This window comes from Colobus angolensis, unplaced genomic scaffold (assembly GCF_000951035.1).
Source record: "Colobus angolensis palliatus isolate OR3802 unplaced genomic scaffold, Cang.pa_1.0 Scaffold24, whole genome shotgun sequence".
Lineage (NCBI taxonomy): Eukaryota > Metazoa > Chordata > Mammalia > Primates > Cercopithecidae > Colobus > Colobus angolensis.
The window spans coordinates 4900659-4922795 of record NW_012115599.1 but is presented as its reverse complement, the minus strand read 5'-3'; the positions used below and the strand labels follow the sequence as shown (position 1 = coordinate 4922795).

The 22137-nt window shown below is 38.1% G+C and overlaps 1 protein-coding gene across 3 annotated transcripts in view; it reads left to right on the top strand.

Moving 5' to 3' along the window:
• Positions 1–22137, top strand: part of ANTXR1 (anthrax toxin receptor 1) — a 179812-nt gene that overhangs the window by 34875 nt on the left and 122800 nt on the right. For all 3 annotated transcript variants that reach the window (XM_011945260.1, XM_011945261.1, XM_011945262.1), the window contains exons 4-6: positions 19113–19194; positions 20152–20185; positions 21956–22035. In XM_011945260.1, the coding sequence (XP_011800650.1) occupies positions 19113–19194; positions 20152–20185; positions 21956–22035 (196 nt within the window). The remainder of the gene's footprint in view (positions 1–19112; positions 19195–20151; positions 20186–21955; positions 22036–22137) is intronic.

The window sequence follows — 22137 nt, the reverse complement described above, 5'->3', positions numbered from 1 at the left end:
AAGGAACTATGCAGTCATTTGAATCATTGTTACATATGGAATGTGTCATTTTTCTCTGTTTTCACAGTTTCTTCTTTTTTAGTTCTTAGCAGTTTGATTATTTGTGTGGGTATGGTTTTCTTTCAGGGTGCCCTATTTTGACTTTGCAGAGCTTCTTGAATCTATAAACTTGTCTGTCACCATATCTGGGGAGTTTGCAGCTACTTGAGTTGGGGGCGGGGGAAATTCTGGACCTCATGGCAGTGTGGGTCATTTCTCTAGGTTTAAATTTTCCTCCCCAGTCCACCAGTTTTGTTTACTTTCCAGTCTATTTGGTTGCTTTTTCTGTTGTAATCAGCAGGTGATATAGGCAGTAGCAAGTATACTCTATCTTGGCTGCTGTTACTTCAGTTTTACAGATAAGGACACTGAGGCTCAAAAAGTTTAGGTAACCTGCCGAGGTCAAATAGCTAGTAATCTGCCGAACTAGTATTCTGATTCTGGTTTCTAAATTTGGTCCAACTCCTGTGCTTTGTATTGTATCATGTTGCTCTTCCGAGATTTCCTGGCTTCATCAGTTTAAATAGTTGATAGACTGTAACAAAGTTTGCAGGTCACTTCATTAGTATAATAGAGTGTACAATGTCAATTTAAGTACTATTAGAATAAAATGATGTTAACTACTGCCTATGAGTCCCTGGAAACTCCAAGGAGAGTCTTGTTCTTACATTAATTGAAATACTTCAAATGTATCATCATTTGGAAATAGGACTGTATCAAGGAAGTTCAACTATTCATTTAAAAAATAGATGCTCAATTTAATCAAATGCAATTTTGCCTTCTGTTAAGATGGTGATATTTTTCTTTTACCTACTAGTGCAGTGAATGTCATAAAAAACATTTTTAAATATTGGATTATTCTAGTATTTCCGTATACGTTTGCTTATGATGTAGTCTTTCAATGTATATCTGAATTCTGGTTTTTTAATATTATTTAGAAATTTAGCACCCCTGTTTATAATTGTAATTGGGCTGCCATTGTTCTTTTTATTACTACCTTTCCTTGTAGTATTTTTTATTCTTTTTTATTTAAATTGGTACTTCTTCTAGAATTTATTATGATGTAAGGTACAAGGTCAACGTCCAGTGTTTCTTTCTCCGATTGATTAGCCAGTTCTTCCCACACCATTGTGTAATAATCTTTTACCAGCAACTTGAACAGTTAAACTCTTTGCTAGGCTTGGGTTTATTACTGGGTTTTCTATTCTGTTCTGTTTTTCTGTCTGTTACTATACTTGGATCACATTGTTTTAATTAGTTTTAACATCTGGAGGACCAATCTATCCTCATTTCTAATCTTGGGTGAAAATCTCCTTGGTCTTTACTGGATTTTTCCAACCACATACATTTTAAATAATTTTTTATGTTCCCAGATATCCCTGGGATTTTCACTCGAACTGTGTGAAAAATACAGATTAACTCAGCAGTCTAATTGTCAACGTTTTTTTCCCAGGCATCTTAAGTCTCGCCTCCACTGTGAAAGAAATGCTTTGCTGTTGTATTCTCCCAGCTGCCATTTTCACTCTTGACTGGTGAACCTATAGTTTGTGATCCATGGGCTTCTATCAAACTCCATAAAATGATTTACAAAAATGTGCATGTCAGTGGGTTTTCTGTAGGAGAGAATATGCATGCAGCCCCCATCCTCATCCCCTGCCAAGAAAAAATCTTCAGAAATATTAGTTTTGGGGAAAACAATAGGTTTCCAACAGGTTTTTGGTAGATTTATTTCTTTTATTATTTTTATTTTTTTAAGAGGGAGTCTTGCTCTGTCACCCAGGTTGGAGTGCAGTGGCGCGATCTCCGTTCACTGCAACCCCCACCTCCCGAGTTCAAGTGATTCTCCTGCCTCAGCCTCCCTAGTAGCTGGGATTACAGGTGCACGTCGCCACACCAGGCTAATTTTTGCATTTTAGTGGAGATGGGGTTTTACCATGTTGGTCAGGCTGGTCTCGAACTCCTGACCTCAAATAATCCGCCCACCTTGGCCTTCCAAAGTGCTGGGATTACAGGTGTGAGCCACCACCCCCACCCTCTTATACTACCACTTTAATGAAACATTTTATTAGTTCTAATAGTTTTCTAATTAATTTTTAAGTAGTTTTCCAATAAGGTGATTGTAGTATCTGTGATTAATTCTATCCTTTTTTCTAATATTTATAGCTAGTATATCTTCCTGTGTATCTTCTTACATTCTAAACTTTTCAGACTTTAATTCCCAGTTCGGTTTTACAATTATGCATTTTATTGGATGCTAACTTCATAAATTTTATCTACTTTGTTAAGGAAGGATTCTTCAAATGCAAGATTATTAACATTTTTTTATCTGAGATAGTTGTTATGTTAAATACCCTTTTGCTGTATCAAAATAGTTATATCTTTCTTTGTTTCCTTTGACCTCTCAGTGTAAAAATTTTAAATCAAAAGCTCTCCTAATGGGCCTGGCACAATGGCTCATACCTGTAATCTAATCAATATAAAATAATCTTTTTGTCACCTTTAGTGCTTTTGGCTTTATATCCTTTGCCCAAAATTAATATTATTAAACTTGAATTTTGTTTGAATTTCCTGCTATCTTTTTCATTCATTTATTTTTTACTTTCGTTGATTTTTGTGTAATTTTTCAATGATTTGAAAAGTATAATTTGCATCCTAGTAACAGTTGCCAATGAATTTTGCTTGCCTTGATAGTGACAAGAACTGAATAAGTATCTACTGATTCTTCTTGCTGAATTTCTTTTAAAAAATATTTGCATTGTATTCTATAAACGTATCAACAATAATTATTTAAACTTACTCTAAGATTTACTGATTTCATTGAGTATATATGAATACATTCACACATTCACACACATAATTCCTTTCCAGTACTTAAATTTTAATTATATATTTTTAATTCCTCAGTTTGCTGAGTCTTTTTTTTAGGTAAGATTTTCCTGAAGAATATGTGAATATTAAGACTTCTAAGTCACTATTTATTACCACTAAGTGGTAATTTTTTTGTATTCACCTCCAGGTAAATATTTCCATTGAATATAAAGTTCTTGTATCTTAACTATCTTTCCCCCTACGTTTTCTAAAGACATAGTCAACTTGCATGTATTAGAAAGGAGAGATACCAATTTAATATATCTCTCCTATATGGGTAGCCTGTTTTCTCTTCCTGGCTGCTTATAGAACTTTTCTCTTTATCATACATATTTTTTAAAATATCAGCAGAATATTTCCAGGTATAGTCCTTTCATTGATTTTGTACAGTACTTTGTATAGTACTTGAGCCATTCTATCTGAAGACTTAATACACTTTTTTTAGCTTAAAACATTTTTCTTCTGTGCCTCTTGTGATTAACATTTCTTCTGTCCTTTCGATTCTTGAATCTATCCAATATCTCTCTATAGTCTAACTTTTTAATCTTTCTATTATTTTTCTTTGACGTCTGAGAGAATGTTTCATTCAGGTCCTGTAATTACCAGTCTAAGTTGTTTATTTTGCTTTTTTTCTGTTTTCACAGTCACCCAGCTTACTTTTCACTGCTTCCATTGCATTTTTCAACTGATAATTAATATCTTTCATCCCTATGAATACTTTCCTGTTCCTAAATTTTTCCACCTGTGTATGACTTTGCTGTTGAAGGTACATCTTCAACATAAATATAAATTAGAATCGGTTATATGTGCTCCCTTATTTTTTATATGACTTTATTTCAAAGGGGAATATTTTCTCAAATTGCTAAAACTGGTCCTCTTCTTCCCAACTGCTGAGACTTTTTCTGAGTGTAGTGACTTAAAAATGGAACCACATGGACTTTTCAGTACTGGGATTTGGGAAAAGTTCTGCAGCAGATCATGCAAGATCCTTGCTGAAAATGTTAAGAGCTCAGGCTAAGGAAAATGAGAACATTTATATGTAGCATAATTTTATCTTAGGCAGAGTAGAAACCCAGCAGTCTTTCCAAGACAAAGAGGAAGCTGAAGCTAAAAGAAGATGGTCAGGTGTAGATGCTGGATCACTGTGTTAAGAACTAGCTTCCTTCACTTCCCTGCCATCCTCCAGGCTTTTCTTCTTGTGCTCTAGGGTCCCAGGATGGTGGGTCCTTCCCTCACTCTGACCTCAGCAGCTCCACATCATGCAGAAATTCGAAGTTTCTGGCATCCTTGCCTATTTTTCAGCAGTGAAGAAACATTTTCTCTACTATACCAGTTAGCTATTTCCACAGAAATTTGGAAAAAGAAGCAACAGTTAAAATATGCAGACCAAGATCATTATCTTTGACTGGAAATTTCACCTTTCTTCCAAACTTTGCAAGATTAAAAAACATAGCATAACAGAACAACTATGAGTCAAAAAATTATTATATCTTATCCAACCCACTGACCTCATTTTACTGCTGAGGAAAATGATTCCCAGAGAGACAGAATTCTTTGCTCAAATTCATTCATATACCCACTGGCAGCACCTCTTTTTTAACTCGCAAAATTAAAAAGTTTAAACCCAGTGATTTTTCTATTACATTACAAAGCTACCCAGTACATACTGCCTCTGCATGTATTATTTTGTTGATTGTCTGTGTAATATTCAAATGGAAGCCACCAATATGTGTATGTACATACATATGCGTATGTGTGTATATCTAAATATAATCTTTTATTAAGGGCTTATTATATACCAGTAGCCTCGTATACTTTCCTCATCTATAATCAGAGAAAATAATAGTATCTACCTAATTTGGTAGTTTTGAGAATTGCATTTATTATATGTATTATCAAAGATGGGGATATCAAGGCGGAGAAAGCTCATGGCCACTGTAATGTGAAAGTGTAGGAACCTGAATTTGAACTCAAAAAGCACGATCCCAATGTTCATATTCTTAATTACTATACTGTAGGATTTCCCATGATTTTACTATTATGTACAGTTTTAAACTTAAAACAAATCCAAGCATACGCAATTCATCACTCAAACCCTCTGACATCTTTAAGAAAACAGTTCCCCGAGGCAGCCTATACCCTCTACACATTTCATCTTCGTGGGCTTTTGGAAACTGGAGCTTGGAAATACTCCTCACAGAGAGGTAAAGAGGTAGCATCAGCATTTCACAGATGGGGGTAAGAGGTTGAGTATCTTACTTATTGCTTGAGGAGGTAGAATGGAAGCCAAGAACACTTGGCTGCAACTGCTGAGTAGAAACCAAGAGACCACATGTCTCTCTCCCTCTCAGTCATCCTTTGGTTTGGTTGAGAGTGTGGTTTTGCTATTAGTGTCACAGGGGAAAATGACATACTCTGAAGACATCACTTGATTCCTGGAGCAGAATGATTACAGGCTGCCATTACCAAGAGACATAGTTCTAAAGGCCTTTTCTAAATTTAAAAGCAACAAGGAGAAAGAGTCTTAAGATATTTAGTGCTTGAAAGAACTTGGATTCATTTCATTTTGAGGTACTGTTCTTTTAGTTGTGTGAGGGCTTGATGGCGAAATTAAGACAAATGGTGAGGGAGTGGGGCATTTGTTTATTCTCTTGTACTGTTGATTGGGAGATAATACTATGTGGTCTGAGTCCATAGGCAAGTTCCTTACCTCTCTGTGCCTCTGTTCTTTTAATCTATAAAGTGAATACAATGATGATCCCCACTTCACAGAACTGTTGGAAGGGTTAACAATGCAGGCACATAGTAAGTGTTCAATCAACATTAGTTAAACAAAGCAGAAATGAACATGCTTATACTTGCCTCCTGTTGAGGGTAAGGTGGGCAAAAGCAAGAATTTCTTTATGTACTATGCTTTATTGCACTTTGCAGGTACTATGTTTTTTACAAATTGAAGGTTCATGGCAACCATGATTTGAGCAAGTCTGTTGGAACAATTTTTCCAAAAGCATCTGCTCATTATCTGTCTCCTTGTCACATTTTGGTCATTCTCTCAATATTTCAACCTTCATTATTATTATTATATCTGTTATGGTGATCTGTGATCAGTCATCTTTGATGTTACTATCTGCTGTCCTTGTTTTGGGGTGCCACAAACCACACACATATAAGACAGCAAACTTAACTGACAAATGTGTATATTCTTACTGCTCCATCAACCAGCTGTTCCCCCATCTGTTTCCCTCTCCCTCTCCTTGGGCTTCCCTATTCCCTGAGATACAACAATATTGAAATTAGGCCAGTTAACAACACTTCAATGGCCTCCAAGTGCTCTAGTGAAAGGAATAGTTGCAAGTTCCTCACTTTAAATTCAAAACTAGAAATGATTAAGCTTAGTGAGGAATGCAGGTTAAAAGCCAAGACAGGCCAAGAGCAAGGCCTCTTGTGCCTGTTAGCTAAGTTGTGAATGCAAAGGAAACGTTTCTAAAGGAAACAAAAAGTGCTACTCCAGTGAACACACAAATGTTTAAAAAGCAAAACAGCCTTATTGCCGACTTTAGTGGTTTGGATAGAAGATCAAAACAGCCACAACATTCCCTAAGCCAAAGCCTAATGCAGAGTAAGGCTCTAACTCTTTATTTCTAGAAGGCTGAGAGAGGGGAGGAAGCTGCAGAAAACGTTTGGAGTTAGCAGATGTGGGCTCATGAGGTTTAAGGAAAGACGCCATCTCCATAACATAAAAGGCAAAGTAGCAAGTGCTGATTGAGAAGCTGCAGCAAGTTACCCAGAAGATTTAGCTAAGATCATTGGTGAAGGTGGCTACACTAAACAACAGAGTTTCAGTGGAGACGAAACAGCCTTCTGTTGAAGAAGATGCCATCTAGGACTTTCATAGATAGAAAGAAGTCAAAGCCTGGCTTCAAATCTTCAAAGGACAGGCTAACCCTCTTGTAAGGAGTGAATGTAGCTGGTGACTCTAAGTTGAAGCTAATGATCATTTATCATTCTGAAAATCCTAGGGCCCTTAAGAATGATGCAGAATCTACTCTGTCTGTCCTCTCTAAAGGAAACAACAAAGCCCAGATGACAGCACATCTGTTTACAGCATGGTTTACTGAATATTTTAAGCCCACTGTTGAGACCTACTTCTTGAAAGAAAAATCATTCTTTTCAAAATATTACTACTCATTAACAATGCACCTGGTCACCTAAGCTATCTGATAAAGATGTACAAGGAGGTTAATGTTGTTTTCATGCCTGCTAACACAACATCCATTCTGTAGCCCATGGATCAATGAGTAATTTAGATTTTCAAGTCTTATTATTTAAGAAATGCATGTCTATAGCCATACATAGTAATTCCTCGGATGGATCTTGGCAAAGTAAATTGAAAACCTTTGGGAAAGGAGTCACTATTGTAGATGCCAATAAGAACATTTGTGATTCATGCAGGAGAGGCCAAAATATTGACATTAACAGCAACTTAGAAGAAGTTGATTCTAACTCTCACAACTGACTTTGAGGGGTTCAAGACTTTAGTGGAGGAAGTAACCACAGATGTGGTAGAAACAGCAAGAGAACCAAAATTTGAAGTGGAGCCTGAAGATGTGGCTGAATTGCTTCAATCTCATGATAAAACCTGAACTCATGAGGACTTGATTCTTAAAGATGAGCAGAAAGTAGTTTCTTGAGATGGAACCTACTGCTGGTGAAGATGCTATGAACATTGTTGAAATTACAGGGGACTTAGAATATTCCATAAATTTAGTTGATAGAGCAGCAACAAGGTTTGAGAGGATTCACTCCAGTTTTGAAAGAAGTTCTATGGTGGGTAAAATGCTATCAAAGAGCATCACATACTACAGAGAAATTTTGTTTGAAAGGAAGAGTGAATTGATGGGTCAGACTTCATTGTTGTCTTATTTTTAAAAATTGCCACAGACACCCCACCTTCAGCAACCATCACTCTGATCAGTCAGTAGCCGTCAGTATTGAGGCAGGACCCTCCACCAGCAAAAAGATTATGATTCACTGAAGGCTCAGATGATCATTAGCAATCTTTAGCAATAAAGCATTTTTCATCGAAGTGTGCACTTTTTTTTTTTGAGGCGGAGTTTTGCTCTTGTTGCCCAAACGAGTGCAATGGCATGATCTCAGCTCACTGCAACCTCCGTCTCCTGGGTTCAAGCGATTCTCCTGTCTCAGCTTCCTGAGTAGCTGGGATTACAGGCGCCTGCCACTATGCCCGGCTAATTTGAAGTATGTATTTTTTAAAGGCATAGTACTATTACATGCTTAATAGACTACCATATAGTATAACATAACTTTTATATGCACTAGGAGGCCAAAAACATTGTGAGATTCACTTTATTTCAATATTCACGTTATTTTGGTGGTCTGGGACAGAATCCACAATATATCCAAGGTATACCTATAGATAACCAGGAGTTAAATTGCTAAGTCTTAAGGTATGTGAAGGTCTCACAGGGTTTATTTCAAAAGCCAGATGGTGCCATAGAAAACCACAAGGTGAAATTACTGCACAAATGTGTGACCAATGAAAATAGAGTTGTGTAAAGAAGAGTTTAGACAAATTCATCTTGTCCTGTGGTTAAACCATCACTCTTACCTTCTATGCCAGCTTATGCTGCAACCTTTAAAAATTCCCTGATGGGCGCCTCTTTGTCAGCTTCACTTCAGGCTCTGCACTGGATCCTGTGTCACATCACGGACTATTCCTGTCTGCCAAGTGTGTCCTCTCCAGTTCCCTGAAGATAGCCAGGTTCTATTTCTGCTTGCTCTTTGGTTCCCAGTTCAAATCAAATGCAGTATTCTAAGCTGGAAGAAATCTGGTGGATCTTAGCGTTCCACACCTTTGTTTTACTTTGAAAAAGCTAAAGTTCAGGGAGGTTAGCTGACATACCCAGCACAAGGTAGAACAAGATTTTCATCCTGAGTCTGTCTTCCTCCAAAGCTCATGCTTCTTTGATGGAGTTTGGCTCTGAAGTCATGGAAGAATGAGGTGACCTTGTAAAACAGGTCTGATCTTACTGAGTTCTGGAGCCAGAACTCAAATTTTTAGAGTTCTAGATGAGGTGGAACAACTCACATAGAAATGTGAGAAGGAACAGATGGTGAGGTAGATGGAGAGAGTATGGTGTAATGGAATTCATGCCATGAAACACAAATCTACTCTCAAATCTTTCAGAGAAGAAAGCGTTGCTTAATGAATGAGGTCAACTGTGTCTTATGCGGAAAGAGGTTGAGGAAGATGAAGCCAGAGAGGTGACCACTGGATTGGTAACGTAGAGGACCTTGCTAGAAGCAGTTTCAGCAGAGGCAGAGTTGTGGAGACAAAAGTCAGAGCAGAGTGGGTTAAAAAATGAGGACTTCCGATTTTAAAACGATATTTTTAAATTAAAATAAATAAAAAATTTTAATAAGTTAAAATGTTTTCCCCTTTCTCTCAAAAAGCCAACCCCAAACCAGGAAAACTTGAAACAAAAGCATAAAGACCATCTTTGAGGAAACTGAGAAATATTTAAACCATAAAAACACCACATGTAAGAATAGAAGGGAATGAAGAATGGCAAATGATGTGGCACTGTGGAGAAAAGTCAAATATAATCCTGTGGAAGGAAATACTGAAGATTAATAAGCCATGTAGCCTTGTAGAATCCTAGAAAGCTCAAAACCTGGATATTGCAAAAGGCAAGGAAGGGTTAGAGAGTGAAACTGGAATATTGATTGTTTAAAAGTTTACCTAAGCTCTTCAACTTTCAGAACCATCCGTCCCTCCCACTATAGTTTGAAAATTATCCCTTCTTTTCCTCCACCAGAGAGGGGAAGCATATTTTCTGACAAAATTGCACAAGAATGGTTTCATAGTCAGGGACACCAGGCACAGAGAAATTATAGAGACATCTGCAGAACAAATGTTGCTACTTCCAGCCTTCTTCCTTGTCCAATTTCAGACTTAAAATCTAAGAAAAGAGTTTGAAAACTACTTCTCTGTAGAAATAAATGTCTTAGAGGGAAAAATACATACACATACAATGATATTTGAGGGTCTTCAACAACAACAACAAAAAACTGTTAAAAAAAAAAAAAAAACTGGTGGTTCATCAATCAGCATGCCCACCGTGCATGCAGAGCTTCCAACAAAGCTTTTAGTCTCATTCATTTGATATGGACAGACAGCCAAAGATCACTAACCATTTGAAGAAGGACCCCACCAGAAAAGACAGGGAGTGAGGAGACAAGTTTCAAGAAGCTGTGTCATAAAGAGAGATGTGGATAAATAGGTCAGTAGCTAGAGGGAGATGTGGGATCAAAGAGGACTTAAAAAAATTTTTTTAAGATAAGAGATACTAGAGTATATTTGTATGCTGGTAGTCAGCATCTAGTATTTTTCTTTCTGATTTGACACAAATATGTAGTCACAGACATTTAGGAAAGAACTGTAAAGTATGTCTGCTTCTGTTTATGATATTCAGAGATGTGAAAAGCCTTCATTTCCATGGTCAACCAGAAAAGCCCAGACAAAATAAAATTCCTATGTTTCCTTGAGGCTAGTAGAGATGCAGGAAGCACTGATTAACTGAATTAGAGAGAAACAAACCCTTTATATAACAGCTAAGCAGAGAAGCTTCTGCAGAAGCTTCCACACTTAAAGGTGGATGCCTGGTCTAGGTTTGGGTAATTGGAGGAGTGGGTCTGCCATAGACAGAGACTCTGCAGGGATAAGGAAAAGTCAACTGAGTCTTATATAACCATGTGTGCCAGAAGGAGGCATTAGAATCTGAAATGAAAAAGAAATCTCTCAGCCTAAGTTATCCCCCCTCACCCACACTTCTGCATTTTTCCAAGAAAGCAGCAGTGGAGGAATTGCCTGCAAAGTAGAGAGAAATCACATAATTAGGTGGATTCCCATTGTGCTTGGATTCTGGAGTCCTACCGGAGTGAAATACAAAGGTCAAGCAAAAATATCTGAAGCTGCACCTAGCCATCTACCAACTCAAATACTGAGAAGATCACAAAGGCAGGGCAGGGCAAAAGTCCAGGAGTTGGCCTAATAACAGGGACCTTGAATCTAACAAAAGGTGCAGCCCAGCCCAAGCTCACCCTGACTCAAGGAGGAATCTAATGATCAGCCCCTCATCCTAGCTCACAAAGAATAAAAGGCTTACGCTCTGCAGTGAGTAGACAACGCAAATCAATATTATAACGAAGTCTCCACTGCCTTTTTTATACTCAGTGACTGAAATGTAAACTATTATGAAAAATGGGAAAAAGCACAGGAATATTACACACAATAAAGAAAAACATAGCTAATAGAAACAAACCACAGATGACTCAGTTATTTGAATTAACAGACAGGGGACTTTTAAGCAACTATTATAAATAGGTTAAATAATTTACAGGAAAAGGTGAATATAATGGGGGAAGATATGGGTCATCAGAAATTAAAACAAGAAAACTCAAAGAACCAAGTGAAAACTGTGGAACTGAAAGATACATTATGTGAAATAAAAAATTTTTCAGATGGGCTTAAAACCAGACTGAACACCACAGACAAGGGATTAATAAATTTAAAAACAAGTGAATAGAAATTATCCAAACTGATAATTTCCCTTTCTGGAACAGTTTGAGGGCTGGAGGGAGAAAATGAAGCAGTCCTGTGACTTATGGGAGAATATCAAGTGATCTATACTACTTGATAACATGTATTTGTGTAATTGGAATACCAAACATAATCCACACACAGATCCAAGAAGCTCAAAGAATCTCAAGCAGGACAAATGCAAAGAAAGCATCACCTAAGTATATCATAGTCAAGTTTCTGAAAACTCTTAAAAGCGGCCAGAGGGAAAGGAGGAAAGATATATTAAAGAGAAACAACGTTAAAAATAATAACTTACTTTTTATTAGGAAAAAAATCATGCAATCCAGAAAATGAAGGTCCAATATCTTTAAAGAGATAAAAGAAAAAAATCAACTTAGAATTCTATATCCAGTTAAAATATCAAAGGCAGAGTTAAGACATTTTCAGAAGGGGGAAAATGCGTAAGAGAATCATCATCAGCAAATCTGCACTATGAAAAAAAATGCTAACGGAATTATTTAGGGTGAAGGAAAATGATACCAGGCATAAACTAGATCCACAAAAACAAATTTAAAAGAAAGAAAGAAGAAGAAAGAAGAGTACCAGGAATGATAAATATTTAGGTAAATATAAAAGGTTATTTTTTATCATTTCATCTTTCATAAAAGACAATTGACTAAGACAGAAATAACACTATTTTGGGATTTGTTACAAACAGAGAAATAAAATAACACAAAGGATAAGAGGGAACTATACAGAAATATAATATTAAAAGGTTTTTCTATTATATGAGAAGTAAGCTAATATTAACTTACAGTAGCTTGTGATAAAATAAGGATGCATATTATAATTCATAGAGCAACTGCTTTAAAAAAGACAAGACCTTTAGCTTTACATTTTTAAAAAGCTAATAGATGATACGAGATGAAATACCAAAAAGTACATGATCAATGCAAAATAATATAGGAAAGGAGAAACAAAGAACAGAAGTGACCATTAGAAAGCAAATAGCGGGATAGCAAGATGGTAGACTCAAACCCAACCATGCCAAGACTTACATTAAATGTAAAATGAACTAAAGATTCCAGATAAAAGGCAGAGAATGTCACACTGGCTAAAGAGGCAAGATCCAGCATATCATTGATCTATTACTGCATAAAATATACCCCAAATATTACAGCTTGAAACAATAATTTCTTATGCTGATTTCACCTGGACTTATTTATGCAGCTTATATATAGGATCAGCTGGGGATTAGGCTCAGCTGGGAAATATAATGCATCTGGAACAGCTGAAGATCTCTCTCTCAATATGGTCCTTCCTTCTCAAGGAGTTGAAAAGACCAGGTTTTCCCTCATGGTGGCTGCCACAGTCCAACAAAACAAACTCTAATATTCATGTGCTAATAGAGTCTTAGTTTTTGTCATATTTACAGATGTCCTGTGGCCTAAAGCAAGTTACATGGCCACATGCAGAGCCAGTATGGGAGGAGACCATACAGGGACCATACAACAGGAGGGGTAATCTTTGGGGACATTAGTATAACAGTCCACCATATACAATTATATATGGTTTACAAGAGACACTTTAAATATAAATATGGTGATAGACTAAAAGTGAAAGAATGTAAAAAGATACACTGTGCAAGCGCCAATCATAAAAAGTTGGAATGGATATCAGACAAAGCCGACTTCAACATAAAAAGTATTTACTAGAGATAAAAAGTTATCGAAGAAAATCTGTGTGTCAAAGACAATCCATAGGTTAAAGAAAAATCACAAGGGAAATTAGAAAACATATCCAACAAAAAACGAAAACCCAACATATCAACATTTGTGGGATGCAGCTAAAGTCACATACCTAGGGTAAATATAACACTTTACGTGTTTTCCTTAGAAAAGAAGAAAAGTTTAAATGATTTAAAACCAATGAAAAAGTAAAAAGAAAGAATGCATTAAGCCCAAAATAAGTAGGGAAAGGAAAATAATAACTGAATCAATAAAACTGAAAATAGACGTAGAAGAAGACAAATAATAGAGAAAATCACAAAGCTCAAAATTGAGTATTTGAAAAGAATAAATTGATAAACCACTGGTAAGAGTGATTTTTCTGGGCTGGGAGCAGTGGCTCACGCCTGTAATCTCAGCACTTTGGGAGGCCGAGTCGGGAGGATCACGAAGTCAGGAGATTGAGATCATCCTGGCTAACACGGTGAAAGCCCATCTCTACCAAAATTACAAAAAATTAGCCAGGTGTGGTGGCAGGCGCCTACTCAGGAGGCTGAGGTAGGAGAACCACCTGAACCTGGGAGGCAGAGGTTTCAGTGAGCTGGAGTGCCACTGCACTCCAGCCTGGGTGACAGAGCAAGACTCCATCTCAAAAAAAAAAAGGAGTGCTTTTTCTAAAAGGAGAGAAAATACAACTTACAGATAATATCAGGAAAAGGAATATTACTACAGATCCTACAAATGTTAAAATATAATATAGGAATATTATAAACAATTTTATAGAAATATATTCAACAATTATAAGGGAAATGAACAAATATCTGGGCAGGTTACTGTGTATAAATTTTATTTCACTTAAAAGTACATAAGAGGAGCTTTGGTTCAGCGTGCATCTTGATATTAAATTAATCATGTTGGTCTATCCTTACGTAAAAGTCTCAAAGAGACTATGTTTTATATACATTGTAAACAAATGATTACAGTTGGTTGTAGAATTTAATAACTCCTAAAGTAACAGCAAAATGTCTTTAATTAATCTGTGTTCTCCCGTTCACTACACTGTTTTCTTGTAGTCAACAATTGGAGCCATAAGGTCATCTGGAAATGTTCCAAGAGTAGCATTAGTGGTAATAAATAGTGATAGGTGTTTACTGTATAAGTTGAGATCCAAAGCCAACAACTGCAAAGCATTTGAGAAGAGTCCAATTCCACAGAAGGAAAATGATACCAGGTGTAAACTAGATCCACAAAAACAAATTTGAAATAAAGAAAGAAGAAGGAAGAGTACCAGAAATGATAAAGGTCTTTCACAAGAAGACTAGGAAGCTGACAATGCAGAGCTGATGTTAGGTTATTTTTGGATGATGATGGAGGTTGTTTTTATAGAACCAAAATGTGGTAGCCACTGCAGAATCCTAAGGAAGATTTTGCAGTGGAAACCTCAGTAGAATACTCTGGATAAAGGCTTGTTGAAGCACTTCTTGACATTCTGTATGTGTCCGTCTTTTATTTAAATTTTCTTTCTTTCTTTCTTTCTTTTATTTATTTTTTTAGAGACGGAGTTTTGTTCTTGTTGCCCAAACTGGAGTGCAATGGCGTGATCTTGGCTCACTGCAACCTCTGCCTCCTGGGTTTAAGTGATTCTCCTGCCTCATCCTCCCTAGTAGATGGGATTGCAGGCATGTACCACCATGCCCGGCTATTTTTTTTTTATTTAATTTTTTTTCTTCTGTGTTCATCTTTTAATGTTTTCATCAGCAAAGTTATCAGACTGTCATAACACAACCAGAATCCCAGAAAGTAATCATGAAGAGTAGAGAAATTCCTAGAACAACAGAAAGCCCAGAAGACGTTGTGACTGATTCTTCCCATCTTCTACCCCTGCAAACCAGCATAGTGCTGGGTACATGGTGTATGCTCAACAAATAGCAGTGGCCAATAATGAATGATGGGTTAACGCACCCAAACTGGAATCATTCATTCGACAGTCACCTGCTTGATGCCAATCATTAAGTGTAGCAGGAGTTGCAAAAGGAACACGAAACATGTGGCCTAAAACCCTTAGCTTCTAAGTAGGAACACTGGCAGACATGTGAAATCACCAAGGAAAACAGGGGCTCTGTAATAGCAGCCTATCTTCATAGGATGCCCTGCCCCTTTCATTTCCCAGGAAGATAACATTTCACTTGGTAATAACCAAGTCCTCAGAGAGGTTCTTATCATCCCTTGAAAGATCTTTCTCCCAATGTCCTTCAGTTTCCAAGAGAAAATAAAAATAGACCCTTATTAATAGTTCTGTTGTCCCAGAACTAAAACACACCCACAATTCCTATGAAACCATCCATTTTGTTTGCTTAGATGTTGTGGGTCCTTCAAGAAGGGCAGAGAGTAGGGAGATGGGGTCATGTGTTATTTGATCTTTTGAGCAGTAAGGGCGGTATAATGGGGAGGTTGTGTTCGCCACTTGCAACTAGTGAGCTCATATCTTGCCAGATACAAAGCATCAAGGATAAGGACATTTTCCAAAACAGCCTTTGATTGTTCTGGTACAAAAAAAAAAAAAAAAAGCAAACCTTAAGAAAATACTTGTAAAGAAAGGGAAATAGGCTTAGAGAAAATACCCCAGTTCCCAGACTTTATTTGGCAGGGAAAAAATATAGTGAAGCCAAACAAATATTTCCACACCCCCAAGATGCCTTTTTTTTTTTTTTGCCCTCTTTTTAAATCTCAAGTCTTAACACAATATTCCTCTTTTAGTGTTACCCAAATGTCCGAGACTTCACTAGTCCATGACCAAGGAATTAGATCATATTTACCTTTAATATCCAAGCTTCTCCCACCTAACTGTCAGAAACTATCCCTCTGCCCCATAGTGCCCCACAGCTATTGTGAGGGGTTCCATGGTGCCAATTCTGTGTGCTCACAAACAGACCCCAATTTTCCTATCCCAGCCTCCCCTTCATGTCCCCTTGCCACTACCTCTGCTGCTGGGACCCTCATGAAACTACCAACCCATGGGGCAGAGCTGCCCCCTGCCAGGGGATTGCTGGTGCCATGCACTGCCCCTGGCATGGCCTTGGTGGGGGACACTGCTCTCATCTTTATCCTCCAGGATATATGCTCTTTCTCATTACCAAACAACAGACTTTGAAATTAAAGTATGCCTTTTGATGGGATTTATTGGAATATTAGAGGTAATGTAAGAGATACAACATAGAGAATGATTTTTAACCACCACATGGGCCCAGACTTGTCAATGACCAGATCTGGCTAATGTCCAGGTCAGGTCATGCTTGGCCTCCTTCCACATGGCCAAGGGAAGCTCATCCCTGCCCCAGAATGGTTTCTTCCCAGAATGAGTAACAATGGAGACATCCATTCCATGTCTGTTACGTTCCAGGCACTGTAGTAGGCACAGAAGATATAGTGGGGACCAAAACAGCCATGGCCCAGTCCTCAAGGAATTTAAAGTCTGAAACTGAAACAAATAAAACCTGAACGAATAATTGCATAATCAAATGTTATTAGTTATAAAATATCCTAAGTGCTATAAAGCAAAAATTGTGGGGTACCAGGAAAAAGTCTAATAGAGGAAGACAATTCCGTTTAGGAAGGTCAAGTAAGACTACTCAAGTGGCTAGCAAGTGGCATTTAACATAGTACTGAAGGCTGGATAAGAATTTGCTCCGTGAAGAGCTGGTCAAATAGTGTTCCCAGGCAGCAGTGATTGCTGATATGAAGTGCCTGTTGGAGAAAGGGGCTTGGGAAGACCAGTGTGGCTGAAGGCAAGAGAGTGGGGGCACAGTGATGTGAGATGAGGCTGCACAGGGAGGCAAGAGCCATCCACGTAGGCACTGGAAGGTCATGACAAGGATTTGGGATATAATCCTAGGTATAATGGGTTGCTCTTGAAGGGCTTTGAGCCAGAGAGTGAATGCCATGGTTTGATCTGTACTTTAAGGATATTCTTGCAGCCTTATGGAGAAAGAATGGAGAAGAGGCAAGAGGCCAGTCAAAAGATAGCAGGTGACTACCCCAATGGCTAAGCAAGAGATGATGGCAGCTGGGACAATGGTGTTGGCCAAAGAGACAGAGAAGTAGTCCATTTCAAGACAGAACTAAAAGAATGTGGTGATGGTGAGAGGAAAGAAAGTCAAGGTAGTGGATCAAGGAGGGCTTCCAGTTTCTGACTTGGGGAGCTGGGTGTGTGGTCTGATACATGGGTATTGAAAAGACAATAGTCAGTTTCTGAAGTCTGAGTTACTTGGTATTAAAGATTCCACCTATGAAGCATCAGCAGCGCGGGGACAGGCACAGGCTGTTTTCAGTTTGTTTTTTAAAATCTCTAGCAGTCTGGTGATCCACCCTCACCCATGGTCTCCCCATCATATCAGTTTTAACAGAAGATACCATTTTCTTTAGAATTCCCCCTCCAAGCAATGCCAGGATAAACATGAGAGAAAAGGAGAGTATTTATCATACTGATTAAGAGCAGGGCCTCTGGGATTAAATCCCACCTGTGCCTTAGGTAAGATGGGCCTTGGGTAAGTTCTGTAACCTCTCTGTGACTCAGTTTCTTATCTGTGAAATGGCAGTAATAATAGTACTACCTCAAAGAGCTGTCATAAGGCTTAAGTTGATTGATTGTATTTCATGTATTTAGACAGAGTCTGGCACCATAAGTTCTCAGAGCCATAAGTTCCCAGACAGTGTTAGGAATTGCCATTGCCTTTCACTGATGCAAGGTTCCCACTTCTCTAGCATTGTTCAATGCTACAGGCTGCTTTGCAGAGGAGAAAACCTTTTTTGAGTTAGGTATATTTGACTTCAAGTCTCCACTCTCCTTAACCTCTCTGAGCCCAAGTTTTCTTACCTGTAATATGAGGACAGTAATACCCACTTTCAGTGGTTTTTATGAGGATGAAATCAGAAATCTTTGGTCACTACCTTGTATATAGCGGATGTTCAATAAATGTTAGATTTTTTCCTATTCAAAAGGAGTTTCTCTTCCTAATTTAAATAGAGCATCTCCACCCTTACTACTAAAAAGACCCCAGTAGGAGGAAGGCAAAATTTCAAACCCTTCACAGCGTTACAGTTTATGAATAAGGTATGTGAGTCAGAAATTATACTTTATTGCCCTTTTTGGCACAATATGGAGCTATTTAAAAGACAGGAACATGAATGTAGACTTCTTACATCCCAGAGAGAATGGTCCACAAAGATTCCATCTGGCCCCCAAGTCATTTAGATTTCCCACTCCAGTTGGACTCTTTCCCAATGCCATATCCCACTTCCTCTTCCTGCCCGCACTGTCACCTTGAACAATCAAAGTAAGAAAACACAGCCACCAGCGCACAGAAAACACTCTTGGCTGTCCTGGAAAGCGGAGATTCCTTGGGCTTTTATTTTCCGTTGCCTTTGGCACACCCGTGTTTGCTGTGGACGCCACCCTCTCCCACCTGTGTCCTTGTGGTGGCCTTTCCCTGGGTTCTCGGTTCTCACCTCTTTCTGGCTCACGTGAGCCATTTGCATTGTTGCCTGAGTTGCTGTGTGTCCCATCAGGAGCAGCATTTAAAGACTCATTTCCAGTGTAGAAGGAAAACACTGTGTTAAGGGAAAGGAAAGTGTTTACAAGCAGATGGAGATTCCTGCAGAAGAGTCTTTCCCTTAATCCTTGAAATCTCACTCATCCTGTGCTATGGCTGACCCCAAATGGATAATATAAAGGCCTTCCCTTTGATAGGCTTTTGGGGAATTACTGGGACTATACAGCAGTATCCACAGAGGTAAGAAGAAGACCAGTACATATGACTATAACAGCAAAGTAAAAAATGCTCAAATAAGACTAACAGAGTGTCTTTGGATTTCAGAGAACAAATCCGTCAAGGCCTAGAAGAACTCCAGAAAGTTCTGCCAGGAGGAGACACTTACATGCATGAAGGATTTGAAAGGGTAATTTTAAAACAACTTTAAATCCAAATATAAAGCGTGATATTGAAATATCAACATGGGGTGACTGATGAGATAAGGCACATGTATTAAGAGGGCTGAATAGCACCCAACAGCAAGAGAGTACATTTTCTTCCCATAAGCTTGTACACTGATAACTCTAGCCAAAAGAACTAAAGAAATTCCCTTCCTCCTTCCCTGACCCTGATGAATGGTTTGTTAGTTAATGGTTGGCTGGCAGTCACAAATTCACACCACACACAAGTCCGGCCATTCCAAAAATGTCCTTTGTTGGATGTCAGCTTCAGTGATTGAGGCAGAATTTCAGGGACTTCAGCTTTAAGGGAAACAAGTACTACGCCATAAGGAATAAGACATCGATCCATGTTGACAACTACAGCCATCTGTCATTTAACAAGGATTTCAACGAAATGCCTGTAAGGCAGTTTTGTCATTGTGACATCACAGTGTGTACTTACACAAACCTAGATAGTATAGCCTATTATACACCTAGGCTATATGGTATAGCCTATTGCCCCTACACTACAAACCTATATAGCATGTTACTCTACTATACATTGTAGGCAATTGTAATGCTAATGATATTTGTTTCTAAACATAGAAATGGTAATGCATTGAACTACAGTGTTACCACAGCTAAGATATCACTAGGTGATTGGAATTTTTCAGTTCCGTTATAACCTTCAGGGACCGCTGTCATATTTGTAGTCTGTCCTTGACTGAAACATTGCTATGCAGCACATGACTGTATACTACTTAAATGAGAGGTAACTTTACACGGATATCAGCCACTGATAATGGAGCAAAGCCTGGGTGAATTACATAAGAAATCAAGACTGAATTGGCCACACATTCAATAACAGAGCCCATTATCCACTATGGTTTTTGGAGTGGCAAACAGTGGTTATAAGTCTAATGGCTCTTTCATATGTTTTTCAGGCCAGTGAGCAGATTTATTATGAAAACAGACAAGGTAAGACTATAGTATGAACTACCATTATGAATTATTTAACTTTTTCCATGTTTGTTGCTGAAAAAGTGCTTCAGTTATTTCATGTTTCAAAAGACATATATGATATTATCTGTAATTCTTAGATACACATTTCATCACCAACAAGGAATGCATAGAAAAGTGGCATGTATTGGGTCAAATTCCACTCTCCTGTTGATGCCAAGAAAGTTATATAAAAGTAATTAAGATCCCATTATGGCCACAGTCTAATTCCCATTAACAGTTTTGCATGTTGAATTCATTAAATTAGTAAAGACCTGCATAAGTTAGTAAAGTCTTGGATTTTTATGTAAAATTTAATTTTCTTGTCCTTCTCTGAGCTCCAAGCCTCTTCCTTACCGTGACTGGACATAACATTAAGATCAAGATACCAGTTTGATATCGCAAGAACAGAAAACCAAACACCGCATGTTCTCACTCATATAGGTGGGAACTGAACAATGAGAACACTTGGACACAGGAAGGGGAACATCACACACCGGGGCCTATTGTGGGGAGGGGGCAGGGGGAGGGATAGCATTAGGAGATATACCTAATGTAAATGACGAGTTAATGGGTGCAGCACACCTACATGGCACATGTATACATATGTAACAAACCTGCACATTGTGCACATATACCCTAGAACTTAAAGTATAATTTAAAAAAAAAAAAAAAGAAGCATGCTAAGTCTTGCAGCAGAGCCCATGGATCAGCAAGAATTGTTCACCATAGAGGGACTTCCTGCAGGTAATAGAATATTCCTACTGGAGTGAAATTTGCCATATATGCTTGTGGTCCTGAGTTAGAATGTTTAACTTGAGTACTAATCGAGCAGAAATGTCAACCCTCTTGGAATAGAGTAACATCTGGGTCTTGCTAAATCCTATTAAACTAATTATTGTGTAGAAAAAAAAAAGATACCAGTTTGATTTAAACTTTCCTATATTTGAATGAAAAAAACTGCATAAAATATACTTAGTAGAGTGCCTAGCACATAGAAATTTTTATTATTATTTTAGCTATTATTAGTACATTGTCTTTTGTGAGTAGCATTTCTGTATCTCAGTCAAATCTCTTAAAAAAGAGGATTCAATATTACACTAGAGATTTTCCTCCCAGGCCTGTAGAAGTGTCCATTTCTTGTTGCATCCTAAACTGCAACAAACAGAACAGACTCAATATCAACACCAAATCTTGCTAATGTAAATCAACCATGAACATTGATATGAGAAGCCTAAAAATCACTGAAAGAATTTTAGTAGGTTTTGCCAACTGCTATAATTCTTCCAGTCAACTTGGAAATCAGGATGACTATTACTTTCACCAAACTGTCTTCAAGGGGTGGTGTAAGTGGTCCATTACAGCAGGTGAGAAGGACTCCTGAACAGCCCAGGTGGGAGTTTACTCACAGCTTGGGCAACAGTTATGTGTCTGCTAACAGAAAATAATCACACTTGATTCACCGGTGCTACTCCCAAATGTTGGTTTAGTGACCATTTCACCAGGTTTGGCCATTCTTCGAGATGAGGCTGAGAAATGCGAAAGCAAAACCTATTACCCCTAAAGTCTGTCCCCATGGAGGGTCCTTCTTCATGCTGGAGTCGCTTCCAGGCCCAAAAGAAAAGTTGGTGATCCTCATAATATTGACTTTGGGTGGTTGAACTCATAAGAGGTCGAATCCTGGGATTGAGAGGGTGTTTCCCTGGGTGAGGCAGGGTGGACTGAGCTGGTCTGTATTGTGTTAAACAGGATACAGGACAGCCAGCGTCATCATTGCCTTGACTGATGGAGAACTCCATGAAGATCTCTTTTTCTATTCAGAGAGGGAGGTAAGCAACACCTACACATATCTATGGAACAGGGCTTCTCCTTTCTAAAATGAGCCGCACTCTCTCTACTCAGGTAATAGGGTTTCTTTGCAAATCCCCTGA